The 15,000-nt window shown below is 36.5% G+C and overlaps 1 protein-coding gene across 3 annotated transcripts in view; it reads right to left on the bottom strand.

Moving 5' to 3' along the window:
* The window catches only part of LOC144968603 (uncharacterized), a 73,660-nt gene that overhangs the window by 23,856 nt on the left and 34,804 nt on the right, over positions 1 to 15,000 (bottom strand). For 2 of the 3 annotated variants that reach the window (XM_078907104.1, XM_078907105.1), the window contains exons 3-8: positions 10,775 to 10,885; positions 9,527 to 9,701; positions 8,126 to 8,313; positions 7,579 to 7,726; positions 6,449 to 6,572; positions 2,033 to 5,633 (exon numbers count right to left, since the gene is read on the bottom strand). In XM_078907104.1, the coding sequence (XP_078763230.1) occupies positions 2,033 to 5,633; positions 6,449 to 6,572; positions 7,579 to 7,726; positions 8,126 to 8,313; positions 9,527 to 9,701; positions 10,775 to 10,885 (4,347 nt within the window). Of the gene's footprint in view, positions 1 to 238; positions 5,634 to 6,448; positions 6,573 to 7,578; positions 7,727 to 8,125; positions 8,314 to 9,526; positions 9,702 to 10,774; positions 10,886 to 15,000 lie in introns of those variants that run through there. The other variant, XM_078907106.1, reaches the window with a different exon arrangement.

Below are 15,000 nucleotides of genomic sequence, written 5' to 3'. Positions count from 1 at the left end.
AGTGTTTCTATTTTTAAAAAAAAAGGTTTTCTACCTTAAACAGATGGACTTGACGTTATAGAAGAAATTAAATGTTGTCCCTTGTTTGTAACTGGATAAAACCTTAAATCTTCTATGTGTTGACATAGTTGACATCTGTATTAATGTACAGATAAATGAGATTTACTTTGAGAATTACTTAGACTTTCAAAACAATAAAATTAAATAACCAAATGCAATACAATAATTTATTTTCTAGTTTTTGTCTTTATTTTTTGAATATTCAGTTGGAATTTGGCGGTACATACTACTTTTGTTCAAACCTACTCAATTTTAGTTCTTACAATAAAAAATATGGAACAAATGTTAGAACAGGTCACCTAAACAATGGCTTGTCTTCGTTCCTTGGGCAACAACCTTGTAGAAAAGACACATTGCTGTCATGATGTATAATACCCCTAATCACAGAACTTGTCCACTTAAAACTCGTAGTTTTCAAAGGAAAAAAAGTAGCAGTCACCCTAGTTAACTTTTTTTTTTTTGTACATTAACAAGTTGCCCAAAACAGGATTAAAAAAACAACTGAAAGTGATTAATATATTTGTTCCACCCCGGCAATAAAATCTCATTATTAAAAGATATTTATTTTAATGAGGGGGTCCTGATAGCTCAGTTGGTAGAAAACTCGCTTTGCTCAAAGGAACAGAGATCGATCCTGGGTGAAGTCAAGATTATTTTTTTCGGACCTCCCCCCTCCCCCAAACGTCCCTGTCTACTCAGCAGTTTCAGTTTCATGCTATAGAAACCGAGATCAAATCCAGATTCATGAAGGACTACTTTATTATTATTATTTTTTTAATGAATTAAAAATAATCATGCCGTTCTATAATTGGAGCTAACAATTGTTTTGTTTTTAAGGGCTTTACGGCGCTTGCAACACATTTAGGTCATATCAGCGCCAGTGAAAAGAAGAAAATGGAACGGTCAAAGCAAACAATTTGTAGTCATTTGAATTTTTCATTGTAATAGGCAGGTCTTTTTTGCAAATCTCACTTAAAGTCAAGAAAACTTTCTAAACTACAACAACTTTGATAGGAAAATAATTATTGTGCTTTACAGAGTGGTGATAAAAATATTTTGAAATTACATCATGAGGGTTAAGGAACACTTTATAAAGCAATTTCCTGCCACAGAAATTCAGATGGAGCAACATTTTATCATTTTATCTAATTTTAGAAAATGATGTGCACGGTATTTTTTCCCCCACCCTTAAACACATAAATAGAGGAACAATTTAAATTTTCAAAAAGATCGATCATAATTTTGAGCAAACCAAAATGGTTAAGAGAGAAATAAGAAAACATTTAGAACACCAATGGCTACATACAAAAGAATGCAATTCGTGTGTTTTATTTATTTTTTGTTTTTCTTTTGTTTAAAATAATCACTGATGCAATATCAATATAAATAAATATACACAGAAAAAATAGTATTCTTCATAGTGAAATTTAAAAAAAATAATTAGATGAGACAATTATATGCAACTAATTAAACATTGAGATAAAAACAAAACATAAAAAAAAAAAAGAAAAAAAAAGATAAAATATCTCAGTTCTATGTTTCTATATATTTGTTTAAACATAGGGTATATAAATAAAAAGATATTTCCTAACAATCAAACGGGTAGTAAACATCTACCTATGAAGAGTAAAATTAATGATATAATTTTGCCTGATAGATTAATTAGTATTTCAATTTATCGATATTTAGTTCACTTCTACTGACAACACATTAGCATGCTTTAGCTTCATATAAAATAAAAACACAACAAAAATTGCACTGCATAAGGAATGGTGGATGAAAATAAAAAATACAAAATAAAATAACCATAGTGATAAACAACCATAAACCAAGCCCACAGGCACGCAAGAGATTTAAAAGAAAACCTTGTGCATTTAAAAGAAGGAAAATAAAAAGGAATTGAACTCAAAACCACACAGGGAGAAAAGGGTTTTCTGCAGGAACATAAAGTGGGAATAGGTGATTAAGATACCTGAATGATCTCTAAGCTGCTGTGAATAGATCCATGACTCCCGTTTGATGACAGGCTGGAACTTGAGTGGTATGGTTCAGATCCACCTTGCATGCCACAATGATATGGTTCAAATAACATTGTTTTCTCCTGCATATACTTCCCTCTATAATGGGAAGTGTTAACAGAATCGTTTTGCACTTTGCTGCTGCCACTGTTATTACTTCTACTACTACTACTCCCTTTCACAAAAAGGTTCGGATCCTCTTCCCCGTTGTCTATTATATTATCTAAACTACGAGCTTTCCGAGATGCCCCGGAATGCTGTGAAACTCTTCCTGAACAGTTAGATGGAGACTGTCGCGGTAGATAGGCTTGAGTACGAAGCATTGCACTCTCCATTGCTGCTGTGATTTGGCGATAGACTTCTCTTTCTGAGTAACAAGCCCAAGACGTACGACCTCGATGATAAGGAATGTCTGGACTGAGTGACGAACGTGCACGCCTGGCATGGCCCAATGAAATTGCACTGCTGGAGTCATCGTGATGACTCAATTTGGCACCGTTACCCGAATTATCAGCCGTTTTTGAAATCAGATCACAGGCTGGATAGGAAGAGAAAGCAATGCTGTTTGGTCGGTCTAAAACTCTTCTATTTTTGTCTTTGCGTAAAACCACTTTGGAAGTGAGAGCTGCTGTACATGAAGATAAAGTCAAAGAGGAAGAAGAGGACACAGCCATGCTAGAAGAGCTTGAGATGGGGGAAATCACAGAAAAGGAAGATGACATTATGGGAGAACAAGTACTTTGGGTAGTCAATGTCAGTTTTGTCAGGTTTTGTTGGGAGAGAAGGACTTTGCCTCCATCGCTGGGGGAACAAATAGGAGAGTTCAATAATATACTGTCATCTAGAGACATAGGAGAAAGAGGTTCGGTGGAGGAGCAGATGCTGTCACAGGGTGAGGTCAATGAAGGAATCACAGGTGAAATACTGGACTGGGGCAAGGAAGATGATGGAGACAGCATGGAGTCGGGGGTAACAGCTGCACTTGAGTCATCAATGGGTGACGTGGGAGGGAGGGTTGGTTGGGACACAGAGTGAACACCTGAATCTGTGACTGAGTCATCTATGTGCTGTTCCATGGGGTCGTGTAATCCTATAGATGGCTCGTCATCTATAGAGTCACTCCTCTGAGATGTAACACCGCTTGGGAAAGGGGGAGCTCCACCTGTCTCCACAGGAGATAGGGTAGAGCTGGGATTCGAACTACCACTGCTAATTGACATGGGGGAGTCCAAGGCGGATGATGAGGCATGGCTATCCGTGAGAAACGATGAGCATTGGTCCTCAGATTTACAAATACTATTGTCTCTGTCTTTGAGATCCTGGACGATATCGCGCACTGAGCATGGAGTAAAGCTCAGCTTGTCAAGAGATGTGGTGGGGAATTTGCTCAGACTTTGGTAATGCGTGGTTGATGAGGAAGTGGATGATGATAATACTGATGACGATCGTGATGATGATGAGGAAGCTGCTCTACCACCATCACTCAAGTAGCTGCTACTTACACTGCTGCTGCTTAAATCTAGGGCTGCTGAACCTGAGCTTGATGAACAAGATATGGACGAATGTGACATTGCACCAGACGATAACGTTGACGATAATGATGAAGTAAACAAAGATAAATTAGACTCAGTTAAGGAACTGTGATCTGATAGCTTTCCCATTTGTCGACTATTCTGATCAGAACTCTTAGCTGTGTTAGGATCAGATTTAGTTTTTGTTACGTTTTTAGCCTGATCCCCTCCAGCTGCTAATAAAGAATGATGGAAATCCTTTGAAGGGTTGGATGGGGATGAAAAATTAAGTCTAGCCATGGCAGTGGTAGGGGAGGAGAGAGTTAAAAAAGTTGGTTTCTTAATGTTCGGTCTCGGTCTTAGTTTACCACCCGTTGGGCTAGGTCCCTGACCAGATTTTGAACTAGTCTGGGAGAGGTGGTCATCAGTTCGAGCCAGTTTATCAGGGCTATTAAAATTATGCGACTGGATGCCACTTTTGCGTTTGTTAGAGTCTCCTGGTGACTGCAAAAATTGTCTTGAAGATAATGGAGATGGCACGGGTGAGGGTGAAGATGACAATGATGATAAACAAGGCATGGAGGATGACAGGTTTAAATCTGTAGTAGGGGAACTGAGAGACAGAAAGAAATTCCTTGGATTCAATTTGGCTGATCTTGTCCTGGGAGGTGTTGTTTTGGTGTAATTTTTGGATGACTCGCTTTGCGATTGTAACGCGGTAGCACCAACATTTTGAGAGACTGATGATGAAGATGATAATGGCTTGGCTTCTGGATAAGATGAGGAGGCAAAACAATCAGTGGTAACACTCTTACTCATGATAGAGTTATTGTTTGTTTTCTGTACATAAGATGTTGCATTCTCCTCTGAGATATTCTCTGAAGAATTTGGATCACAGTTTTCAGAAGCCTCTGAGACAGGAGTGAGTTGGGGAGCTAAAATTTTCTCTCCAAGTGTGGAGAAACTAGCTTTATTATGAGCAACTGGTGAACCGAGGGATAGAGTTGGAGGTCTTGATCTTCGTCTAAAACCAGAAAATACAGATGAAAAAAAGCTGTGCTTTGATTTTGATTGGCCCAGCTTTGTAAAAGGAGGTTGTGGTGCTGCTGATGGAAGGTTTATTATTTCTGATACTTCAATTGTTTCAGACTGATATGTTGTAGAACATGTTTCTAAAATGGTTTGACTGGAGGATGAAGCTGACTTCTGAGGAAACAAGGAACATGGTAATCCTGTATTGTTGGGACTGTTGGATTGTAGCACCTCACCACTAACACTGCCTCCTGGACTGGGGAATCCGCTTATTGGACACACTGATACTGGAGAGGAAATGGCGGGAGTGCTGGGGAATGAGGCAGTTTTTTCACAAAGCGATGGTTTCGTTAAATTAATTTCTTTGGCTGATTGAAGGATAGCAGATGAAGTGATTGACATACGAGAATCTGCCTTACATAGCAACGAATCTGTTGGGAGTGGATTGGGGCTGGGATTGTGTGTGTAGGCAGGGTTGGCGTACGATGGTCCGGGGAAAGGACATAACTCTGGGCGATATCCCTGAATATGATTTCGGTGGCGTGGTTGGGATATCAAATCACCTTGAGAGACAGAGGTATGGCGTGACCCTGCAGTAAGTGGTGAAGGGTTGGATGTGGGAATGCTGGATATGTATCGCTGACTGTTTGGAGACTGATGATGATGAGGTGTGAAACTACTAGCTGTCAAAGACTCTGGGCCGGGGAATGGGCATTCCAGACCAGAGGCTGGCAATTGCGTGTTGGCGTTGCTGGATGGGGAGAATGATTTATTTGCTGTACGAGGCCCTGGAGAAGATGGACTAGATGTGTGAAGATCCATAACACTTGGACTGGCTCTTCCCACATCGTCCAAAAGAAAACTATCATCATCTGGACTTCTCCCTGCTTTGAGGGTTTCTCTCCTGGCAGTTTCCTCTGCCTCTTCTCTTCTAACAATTTTTTCATATTCCAATAGCTGGCCCAGGAAGTTAAAATTTGGAGATATTGTTGGTCGCTTGTCTTTGACGTATCTTTAGGGCATTAAAAAAAATGTATTGTTAAAACCTGAGATAGTTTGTCATGAATTACTTTTAAAAATAATCAGCATGCTTCATATTGAAGAAAAGATGTGACTAAATTTATGGTATTAATTTATTTATTTTTAATCCGAAAGAAAGAAAAAATGACTTTACTATCCTAAAATTACATTGATAATACTTAAAGTTTCTCATAGGTATAGTGATATTGTTTCATAATAATTATTATGACATAATTTAAACATACATTATCTTAACTAATAAACAGTAATATTGGACATTTGGTTTTTTAAATCATAGTGACATTTGACATTATTTTACCAAAGTAATAATAATATCAGACCATTTTACCTGAACTAATCTAATGTCAAATATTTTTTAAATGTAAAGTCTATAGTTGTGCAGCTATATGGTCTCATGGTATGACACTCACTTCCAGAATGGAATGTTCAGGGTTTGAGTCCCAATCTGAGCAGTGCATAGTTGAGTCTTCGGAAAAGGCTCTTTACTCACATTCTCTCACTGTTTTCATGTGTAAAATAAGTACCTGATCGCTAACAGTCTGTCATATTAAATTGTAATGTTGCCTAACAGTTGACATGTCAAAGTGCTTTGTGCACATGTAGTGAATATTGCACTATACAAAGGCTCAACTTTTTATTACTAGAAGACAAAAATAAAAAACATCATTAAATTTTAATGCGACGTACTTTCCATGATTTGAAATTTCAATCTAAACTAATATCACTTTTCCTAAAACAAATACCTTTAATACTTAACCATACAACAATAAAAATTAGTGCTCTTACCTATAAGCTTCATCTGATGACATTTTCATGTGCTTCATGATGTAAGCAATGACGAGAGTTGCAGACCGTGATACGCCGCCAAGACAGTGGACAAGCACACAGCCGTTGGCTTCACGCACTTTATCTGAGAAAGGAATGAGGGGATAAGGTGGGAAACAAAACAAGAGATATAGTTGTGATGAAGATTGATATTTTATATCAAAATATTTCCAAACCAGGGTTAAATAACAATATCAAAATAAAATTCAAATTTTTAAAAATATCCATATGAGGAATTATAAAAAGCCTAATTCTTGTAAGTATATAATCATTATCAAGTTGAATTTAAAAGAAAATTAAAGGTTTTGATTCATTTGCTTTCTGGAAATAATTGAGTATTTACATTGAGAGTAAGGACAAATTGTGATTAGTTTACCATCCTTTACGAGCATTAATCTCACAGAGAGCTTAATTACCTATGTGCTCAAGGCAAAATTTTACCCTGCAGAAAAAAAAGGGCTTTCAGAGCCTTTATAACCATGGTGTCCGAATGTATCCAGCTTGCTTTGGATAGGATGCTAAGGCAAAGTACTTTCCACCAGATCTAACAGACTCAGCTACCCAATCACTGCTGGGTGGACAGGGGGATCAGAAAAACAAATCTCCACTGCAAGCAGGATCGATCTCTGTCACTTTCCGTGTGAAATAAGTGCACTACCAACTGAGCTATCGGGACCCCCCAAATTAAAAATTTTAAAAACCCCAAAAAACCCAAACATTTTTAAAAACAATATATAACCTTTAAGAAGAACTGATCATCTGATTAAATCTTCAAATCTGAAGGTTTAATAGAGCACCTATTCATTTTTATTAAATAAGAAAAATGCTATTACAATATCTATTGACCACACCAATGGCAAACAACTAAGAAAAAAAACAAAAAAAAAACAACAAACATTTCCAATTCTTAAAAATAAAATTGCACATATTCAAATAAATTTCTGTTTAGCTAAAAAAAATGATCTTTAATTTTGAAATCTTGATTAAATTATTTTAAAACACAAAAAACAGAAACACGCACAAAAAACAAACAAACAAAAATGCAAACAAAAGAAAACAACAACAACAAAAGAAAAACATCCATCCCTTACCAAGAAATTGAAAGGCTTCAGGGAAATAAGGCAATAGCTTTTCACAATAATTGTCGTTGACAGGAATGCGATAGAAATGTCCCTCTAAGATGAAAGGAGGCCGTGGGCAGGTTTTGCTTACATTCAGGATGTAAGTAATGCCATTCACCTGAAATGCAGTAAGATGATGATCGTAATTGGAGATCCATAACAACTATCTAAATGACAATTTGCTACTTATCTAATCAGAGTGGTATTACAGTGGTATTGACTAAATTCCAATCTAAGGTAGTGAAAAAATTCCAAAACATTTCAGGGTCTCATATTATTATAAAAATAGAATCGCCTAAACCTCAATGAATGTAAACTATTACTCATTTGATACCAAATTGGAACATATTTATTCATCTTCTATATATGTGATTTATGCAGTAAATTAAAACATTTTCGATAACATCAGGAGGGTTGAATCTTTTTAAAAAGCCTTTTTCAGTTGTACTTCAAAAAACTACAGAACTATCGATCATAAAGTAAATAAAGAATATAAAATTGCAACTTTGTGCCATACCTGTGCCACATCATGCGCCATAGAGTCTTGTTGGCTACCGAGATACAGGAAGGAGAGGATACGTGTTGGCCCAACATTGCTGACAGGCATGCAAGGCTGTGATAGGGAGGTCAAAGTAGAACACTGGTATCGACTAGACTTGTTCTCTACCAGGTTGGAATGGGATGCTTGGAAGGTCAGAAAACCACCTGGAAGAAGAAATTATTATTTTTCTTAAGTGAATTTAATATATCAAGTTGACGTCATTCAGCTCTTTGTCATTGTTTTCATATCGAAAGTTGGACGATTAGTTATCACTGAGGTACCTCGAACACGTTATAAATGTTTAAGGTTGCACATAATTTTGTGCGTTGGTACTATTCATCTGGCAGGCAGAACAGGTGAGTATGTTACCTAAATTAATATTATCAATAGGTTAACATAGGCCCTTAATGTAAATAATGGAAAACTGGTTCCATTTAATGATCCAGTTTTTCAATGAATTGGAAGTCTCAATGGCTCAAAGACAGGGCCCTTACTTGTCTAGCAATCAAAGGGACAGGTGCAGCCGAATTGTTTTTTTTTACCTGTTTACAGAGTAAACCAAGCAAAGAATGGGTAACTGGGTCTGTTAGATCTGGTGGAAAGTACTTTATGATAGTATCCTTTTCAAAAGGTAGTAAGCAATTGGTACAAACCATTTCTTAAATCCAGCTATATGGACCTCTGTAGGACTAATTTTTCCAATAAAGAATGACGTCAATTCAGAGAGATATAATATCACCAGTGTTGGATTCAAAGTTTGCAGCTGCAGATTCATTTTTTTAGGAAAAACACAAATATGTGGCATCTGGCCATCGAACAATCATAAATGAGCATGGACAATTGTCTGTGTCTAACTCCAATAATGAAAACACTATGTCTGAATTCATTCTTAAATATTTAAACAAAATTTGCAAACACAAAACAAAACAGAGACTGTTACGTAAAGGATTACAGGTGAACAGCTAGGATATTATCAGGGTTGCCAATTCAGGAGGCAAAAATTTACTGAACTTTTACGCAAAATGACCCCTTTCTGAGTGCAGAACTCAGTAAAAAGACATTATGTACTTGATTTTTTCCGTTTAACAGATGATTGGAAAATATTCTGAGGGTTTATTATATACTGAATTCCGTAAATATACAGAAAATTGGCAAACTTGTATTATATAAATCATCAAACATATATCACCATACAAGATTTTTACCATTCCTAACTTCCAATAAATATGACTTCATTTGGGTTTCAGTAAGAAAAGAAGAAAAAAAGCCTTCACATTAAAAAATATAAAAAAGCGAATAGAGATCTAAATACATAAATATATCCAAATATGAAGAAGACCGTTAAAAATAAAATGGTACAAAAATACTAAACATTACCTTTGAGAAAAGCTACACTGTTGAACGTTGTGCTAAGCTTTCGAAGCAGTACATGTACAAAGTTATCAGCCGTCAATAAGCTTGGATCCTCTGTGCACTGGTCATAAACAATAACATCACAACTGGAATCAGCCACCACATTACAGGTTTGGTTCAACAAATCTACCACATGAACCTGGTGAGAGGAAAAACGAAAAAAAAAAAATCAAACAATTAATATCACATACCGACGTATCAAAAAGGAGATAAAACAGCAAAGTTGTAACAAAAATGGTATTTGGTCCCGACCGATGGAGATTCGCTGTATCGACCCTATGCGCTCTTCAAGCATGGCCCTAAGAGTTCTTCAAGCACTAAGAGGATATATATATAAAATAGTGAGCGCCCTATTTGCTGTAACTGTAAATTGTTTTTTTTTTAATATAGCTTACATTAAAGCCCAACCCCTTCTCTACCATTGTAACCAACAGAAACTATCCACAATCCTGTGGAGGGAATAGCCATGTGATCGAGACACACATGACAAGTGTTATTGCAGAAGCTGAACCGTTAAAAAAACATTTTTGGGGGTCAAAATCACCTCTCTGGCACACTTACACAGTTAGAGTAGGATGCCTTTGATATATATCTGATATCAATACATGCAAATTATAGCATAAGGAGAGAAAACTTATTGAAGACTAAGTCGTTCTTTCCTCCATTGAGAATAGTTAGAGAAACACGTGAGTCATTGCTCCAAGTACAATGAGTTATTAATCCACCAAAGACATGAGGAAAACTGAGAGGTGTGGTGTTGGATGGTTAAATCTGGATTAAGTCAACTTTTATATTAAATTAACATACACACGAATCGTCTCTTCAATGGAGTTGTATGCGAAAATGTTTTAATGATTAGTTTTTGAGTTAAGGTATTAGAAATATTTTCCTAATAAATCACGCTGTATTAATGACAAAGGTATCCATCTAATAAAGGAGTTGCTTAGGATTTTGGAGAGTAGTGAAAAGTACAATCATCACACCAAACAAAAAAAACAAAAACTAAAAAAAAAAACAAAAACTAAAAAAAAAAACAAAAACTAAAACTAAATAAAACCCAAAAACAAAAGAAAGACACTGAAACCAAAACTTAACAAAATACATCCCTCGGCAAAACAAAAAACCATAACTAAACAAACGAACAAACAAACAACTCCCCCTCCCTCCTCTAAAATGGCCCTGCTAGCTAGGTGTTTGCGTCACAAAACTTACTTTGTCTTGCTGTAGCCTTCTTTTGACAAGCTTGGAACAGCACACGTTGACAGACTGCTGAATGTTGCTGGTGTTGTATTCTAAGAAGGAACGACTGTCAATTACCATGGTCTAGAAGAAGGAAGAAAAATATAATTGCATATTTATGAAATTCATTCCCATTAATTATTGTTATAATTTTGTTTTTGTTTTAATACGTTTTATAGTCCATGCTACAATTTGGTACATTTTAAAAGAAAGATGATACTTGCAAAAGATGTTTATAAAAAAAAGAAAAGAAAAAGGGTCATAATCCCTAAGAAGAATAAATAACATTTATATGGTTGGAAGATGGCGATAAAGTTCATATGTCCCAATTTAACAAATTGGGAAACAAATTGAGGAAGCAGCTAATAAAAAAAGAGAGCAAAGATCAAAGCATCGTTTATGACGTTAACAGGAGTAAAGACATAAAATAGGATGGTAAATTTGGTTTTCACAAATAGAAATACAATAAATTCTCTATTGTTTTGAATGAATCAAATATCGGGATATGTCTTTAAGAAAAAAAAAAAAAAAAAAGAAAGAAAGCTACCGAACTTTACTGGAATCGAACGGCTAATGAACTATACTATCAACATTATCATCATCATCATCATCATCATCGTCGACGCCGTCGTAATTATTATTATTATTATTATTATTATTATTATTATTATTATTATTATTATTATTATATTATTATTATTATTATTATTATATTATTATTAATATTATTATTATCATCATCATCATCATCATCATCATTTCATAAATTATGTTTCCGATACCGTTATAATTAATTGATTTTCCACTAAAACTCTTTTTTTTCTTTTTCTCTCATCTTCTTCTTGATATAAACCCAGGGCAGTGTTTTCAACGCTGCCATTTAGCTCCCACAACTGTGCTGTGACGTGGTCCATTCTCCATGAATACAATTTTTGGCTTGTTTGATTAATTAATCAAATAAGGACTACTCTTTGAATTACACTGTATCTCTACTAAAATTGCGATGATATTATGCAAGTGCATCATGTGCACCACACGTCCATCGTTTCATGTACCGCTATCTCCTGGGATTATTGCCCCCCCCCTCTTCCCCGTCCTACAATAAATGAAAATTGTATTTTTGTAAATAAATCTCTCTGTCTCGCTTCCTCCCCCCCCCCCCCCCCCTCTCTCTCTCTCTCTCTCTCTCTCTCTCTCTCTCTCTCTCTATTTCTTCTATTTCTGTCCCCTCTCTCATTCTCTCACCACCACATACCAACCCATCCTCTCTCTCTCTCTCTCTCTCTCTCTCTCTCTCTCTCTCTCTCTCTCTCTCTCTCTCTCGCCCGTCTGTACGTCCAGCATCAGTCCATCCATCTATCTATAAATCGATCTGTATTTGTGTATGTGTGGGTGCGCGCGAATGTGCGTGTGTGTGCCTAATAGATATATATTTTCAAAAATATGGCTGGTATGCAATATCTATTTCTACTATACGTGCCTAACTTCCTGATCACACAATTTCGGGTCGATTTCCTACCATCTATTGGAAGATACATTATCTGCCTGCCTAGCTTCAACCAGCGGTTATATTATGTTTATCTGGTAAAGCTGTCAGCACACCACGGCCTCGTCACAGGGAGATGAGCGATGACTCATTCAACTGACTCGTCATTTTACACACACACACACACACACACACACACACACACACACACAAAACAAACACAGAACACACATGTATATACAAACATATGATTACACATAAAATATTATTTTTAAAATACATAAATATGAACGTAAAAAAAAAAAAACAAACAAAAAAACCTAAAAATTAATGACTATTTATATTTGTTTTCACAAGTCGGTCATGATCCAGTTGGGCCAACGTAACAGGCATTACCACGAAAAGCCAAATCACTGGGTGTAAATTGATTAATGTACGACACTGAAATGTGAACTTTGAAAAAAAAAAATTACAAACAAAAAACAAACAAACAAATAAATAAGTGAATATATAATCCATAATCCACCCCTATCCACCCAACTGTGATTGGGTAGCTCGGTCTGTTAGATGGGTAGCAAGCAATTGCTATTTTCCGTTTCACGTTAGATAGGTCAATTTTAGAAAGGGGCGAGGGATTTCATATTTGCATGGTCTTACGTCAGAAAATGATCACAATTTGCGGCTCTATGGTCTAGTGGTATGGCACTCGCTTTGTGACGTGAAGGTCTTGGAGTCGAGTCCAACTGTTTTGATCCTTTTTTTTTTTTTTGGTTTTAAATGAAGGGCTCTTTACTCACAATTTATTACTGTCCTTCGATGTGAAATGAGAATCTATCAGGTGGCGGTGACGACGTTGTCAATGTAGAAAAATGTTATATTTTAAATGTTGCAGTTGGCTCGGACCTCTCGTCCAGTCCAGTCGTCTCAAAAAGGTATTAAGACGGGTGGACCCAATACCTCTAATTGAAGTTCCAGCTTAATTTATAACATTTTAGTCATAACACATGAGGCCATTAAGGAGAGTGAGTTTGTTTATTCAACTTTTTTCCCTTTTAATGTTACATTTCTTAATCGGGGGTGGGACTCCCCAAGACCAATTTCAGGGGGGGGGGGGGATGCCATTAGATACAATTTCAGAGGAAAATTTCGCGGAGAGCGCATTAATCACGACTTAACGTGAGGCAAAAAGAGCAATTCTGTATTATTATCATTGGCGGTCGGTCTATTGAGCAAAGTTGTTTTGTGCCGCCCTATAATTTTCAAATTTAGCAGATACTGCTTTTTGTCTCAATTTTTGCCTATGCTGATTTTCGTTCACACTCGCGCATCTCTCCTGTCTTACTTGCCATGATTGGTACCTGTAACTACTGTACGAAGGTTGTGCGTCATCACGGACGGCTCTCTTTTTCTTGTTGCCCCACGCGAGGCGAGATGACATGCGACAATGAGCTGAGGGTGGGGTATGGGGGCTACCATGAGCCAAAAAGTCAACAGGCCGCCCAAGCATTTTATATAAAAGACTTGTTTTCTTCTGTTTAAAACCACGGCTATCCACTTCCCACCAGAAACAACGGATACTCTTGACTGCTAAAATAACTAGGTCAGGCCGGCAAATTTAATTTTGCACACCTTGAGGCCTGACTTGGGAGAAATCAAAACCATATCAATTTTATCATTGAAAGAACAGGTTTGTTGTAATCAAACCATACGGATGAAGAAAATTACAATAAATATAGATCTTATGCTATTCGTTTTTCTCAAACGGATGTTAATCATCAATAAGAATATTACACAAATCATTCACCGAGTAGAGCCCCATGATGCTATAAATAAGATTCCAAGTCCATTATCCCGAGACACACAGCAGTTCAATTTGTAGTTATTAGTTATGTTATTGTCTTTGGAGTAGATAAGAAGTGCATTGAGGTTGGATTTTCTATTCCTTCTATTAATGACTGTTATCACAGTTGATATTCGAAGGAAGAAATTTATATGGCAGTCTAATTGCTGTTGTCATATTGTTCTTTTTAAAAAATGATATTCACAAATCACAATGAACAGACGTGTATCGCAATCCATACCGAAACAACAATGAAAGGATCCATAGACTTCAATGATCGGATGTTATACAATTTTTTCTGTAGAGGAAAATCGACAAATGGACCTCTTTTACATAATATATGCCCGTCGTAAATGCCACTTATGTGAGTATATCTCTTCAAAATTCAAACCACACATGACCCCCCCCCCCCATTTTATTTTTATACACAATATACACACATTCTAAAAAAATACACCCACTAGAACATTGATATTGAGCAATTTCCGCTAAGTGAGCTCAAGACACTTAAAAAGGGCTCCTAAGCCAAAAGCAACGTGAAGACGAGACATGATGCCTGTTGGGCGAGATAACATTTTCCTCCACACAAAATCAACACTGCTTCTGGTCAGGTACCTACTCATTTTACACCTGAGTACAGTGAGATAATGTTTTCGATCCATGCCGCCTTAAATAAACAGCCAGCAACCGCCCCTGATTATTATCATATCCGATGACCGAAAAAGCGATTTTCAAGGAATTCCGCGGATCCGAAAAACAAAGACAAGAAAAAAACAACAATCCAACCTGCTAAATCTGATCATTTTGACTTAAAACTCAAATTGAGGGGTTAGTTTTATACAATCCCCAAGCCCAGTTTTGGACGCTTCTAAA

Source organism: Berghia stephanieae, chromosome 3 (genome assembly GCF_034508935.2).
Source record: "Berghia stephanieae isolate SIO BIC M18660-M18661 chromosome 3, UCSD_Bste_1.3, whole genome shotgun sequence".
NCBI lineage: Eukaryota > Metazoa > Mollusca > Gastropoda > Nudibranchia > Aeolidiidae > Berghia > Berghia stephanieae.
Note: the sequence above shows the minus strand (reverse complement) of the source record. Positions and strands in the feature narration are given on the sequence as shown.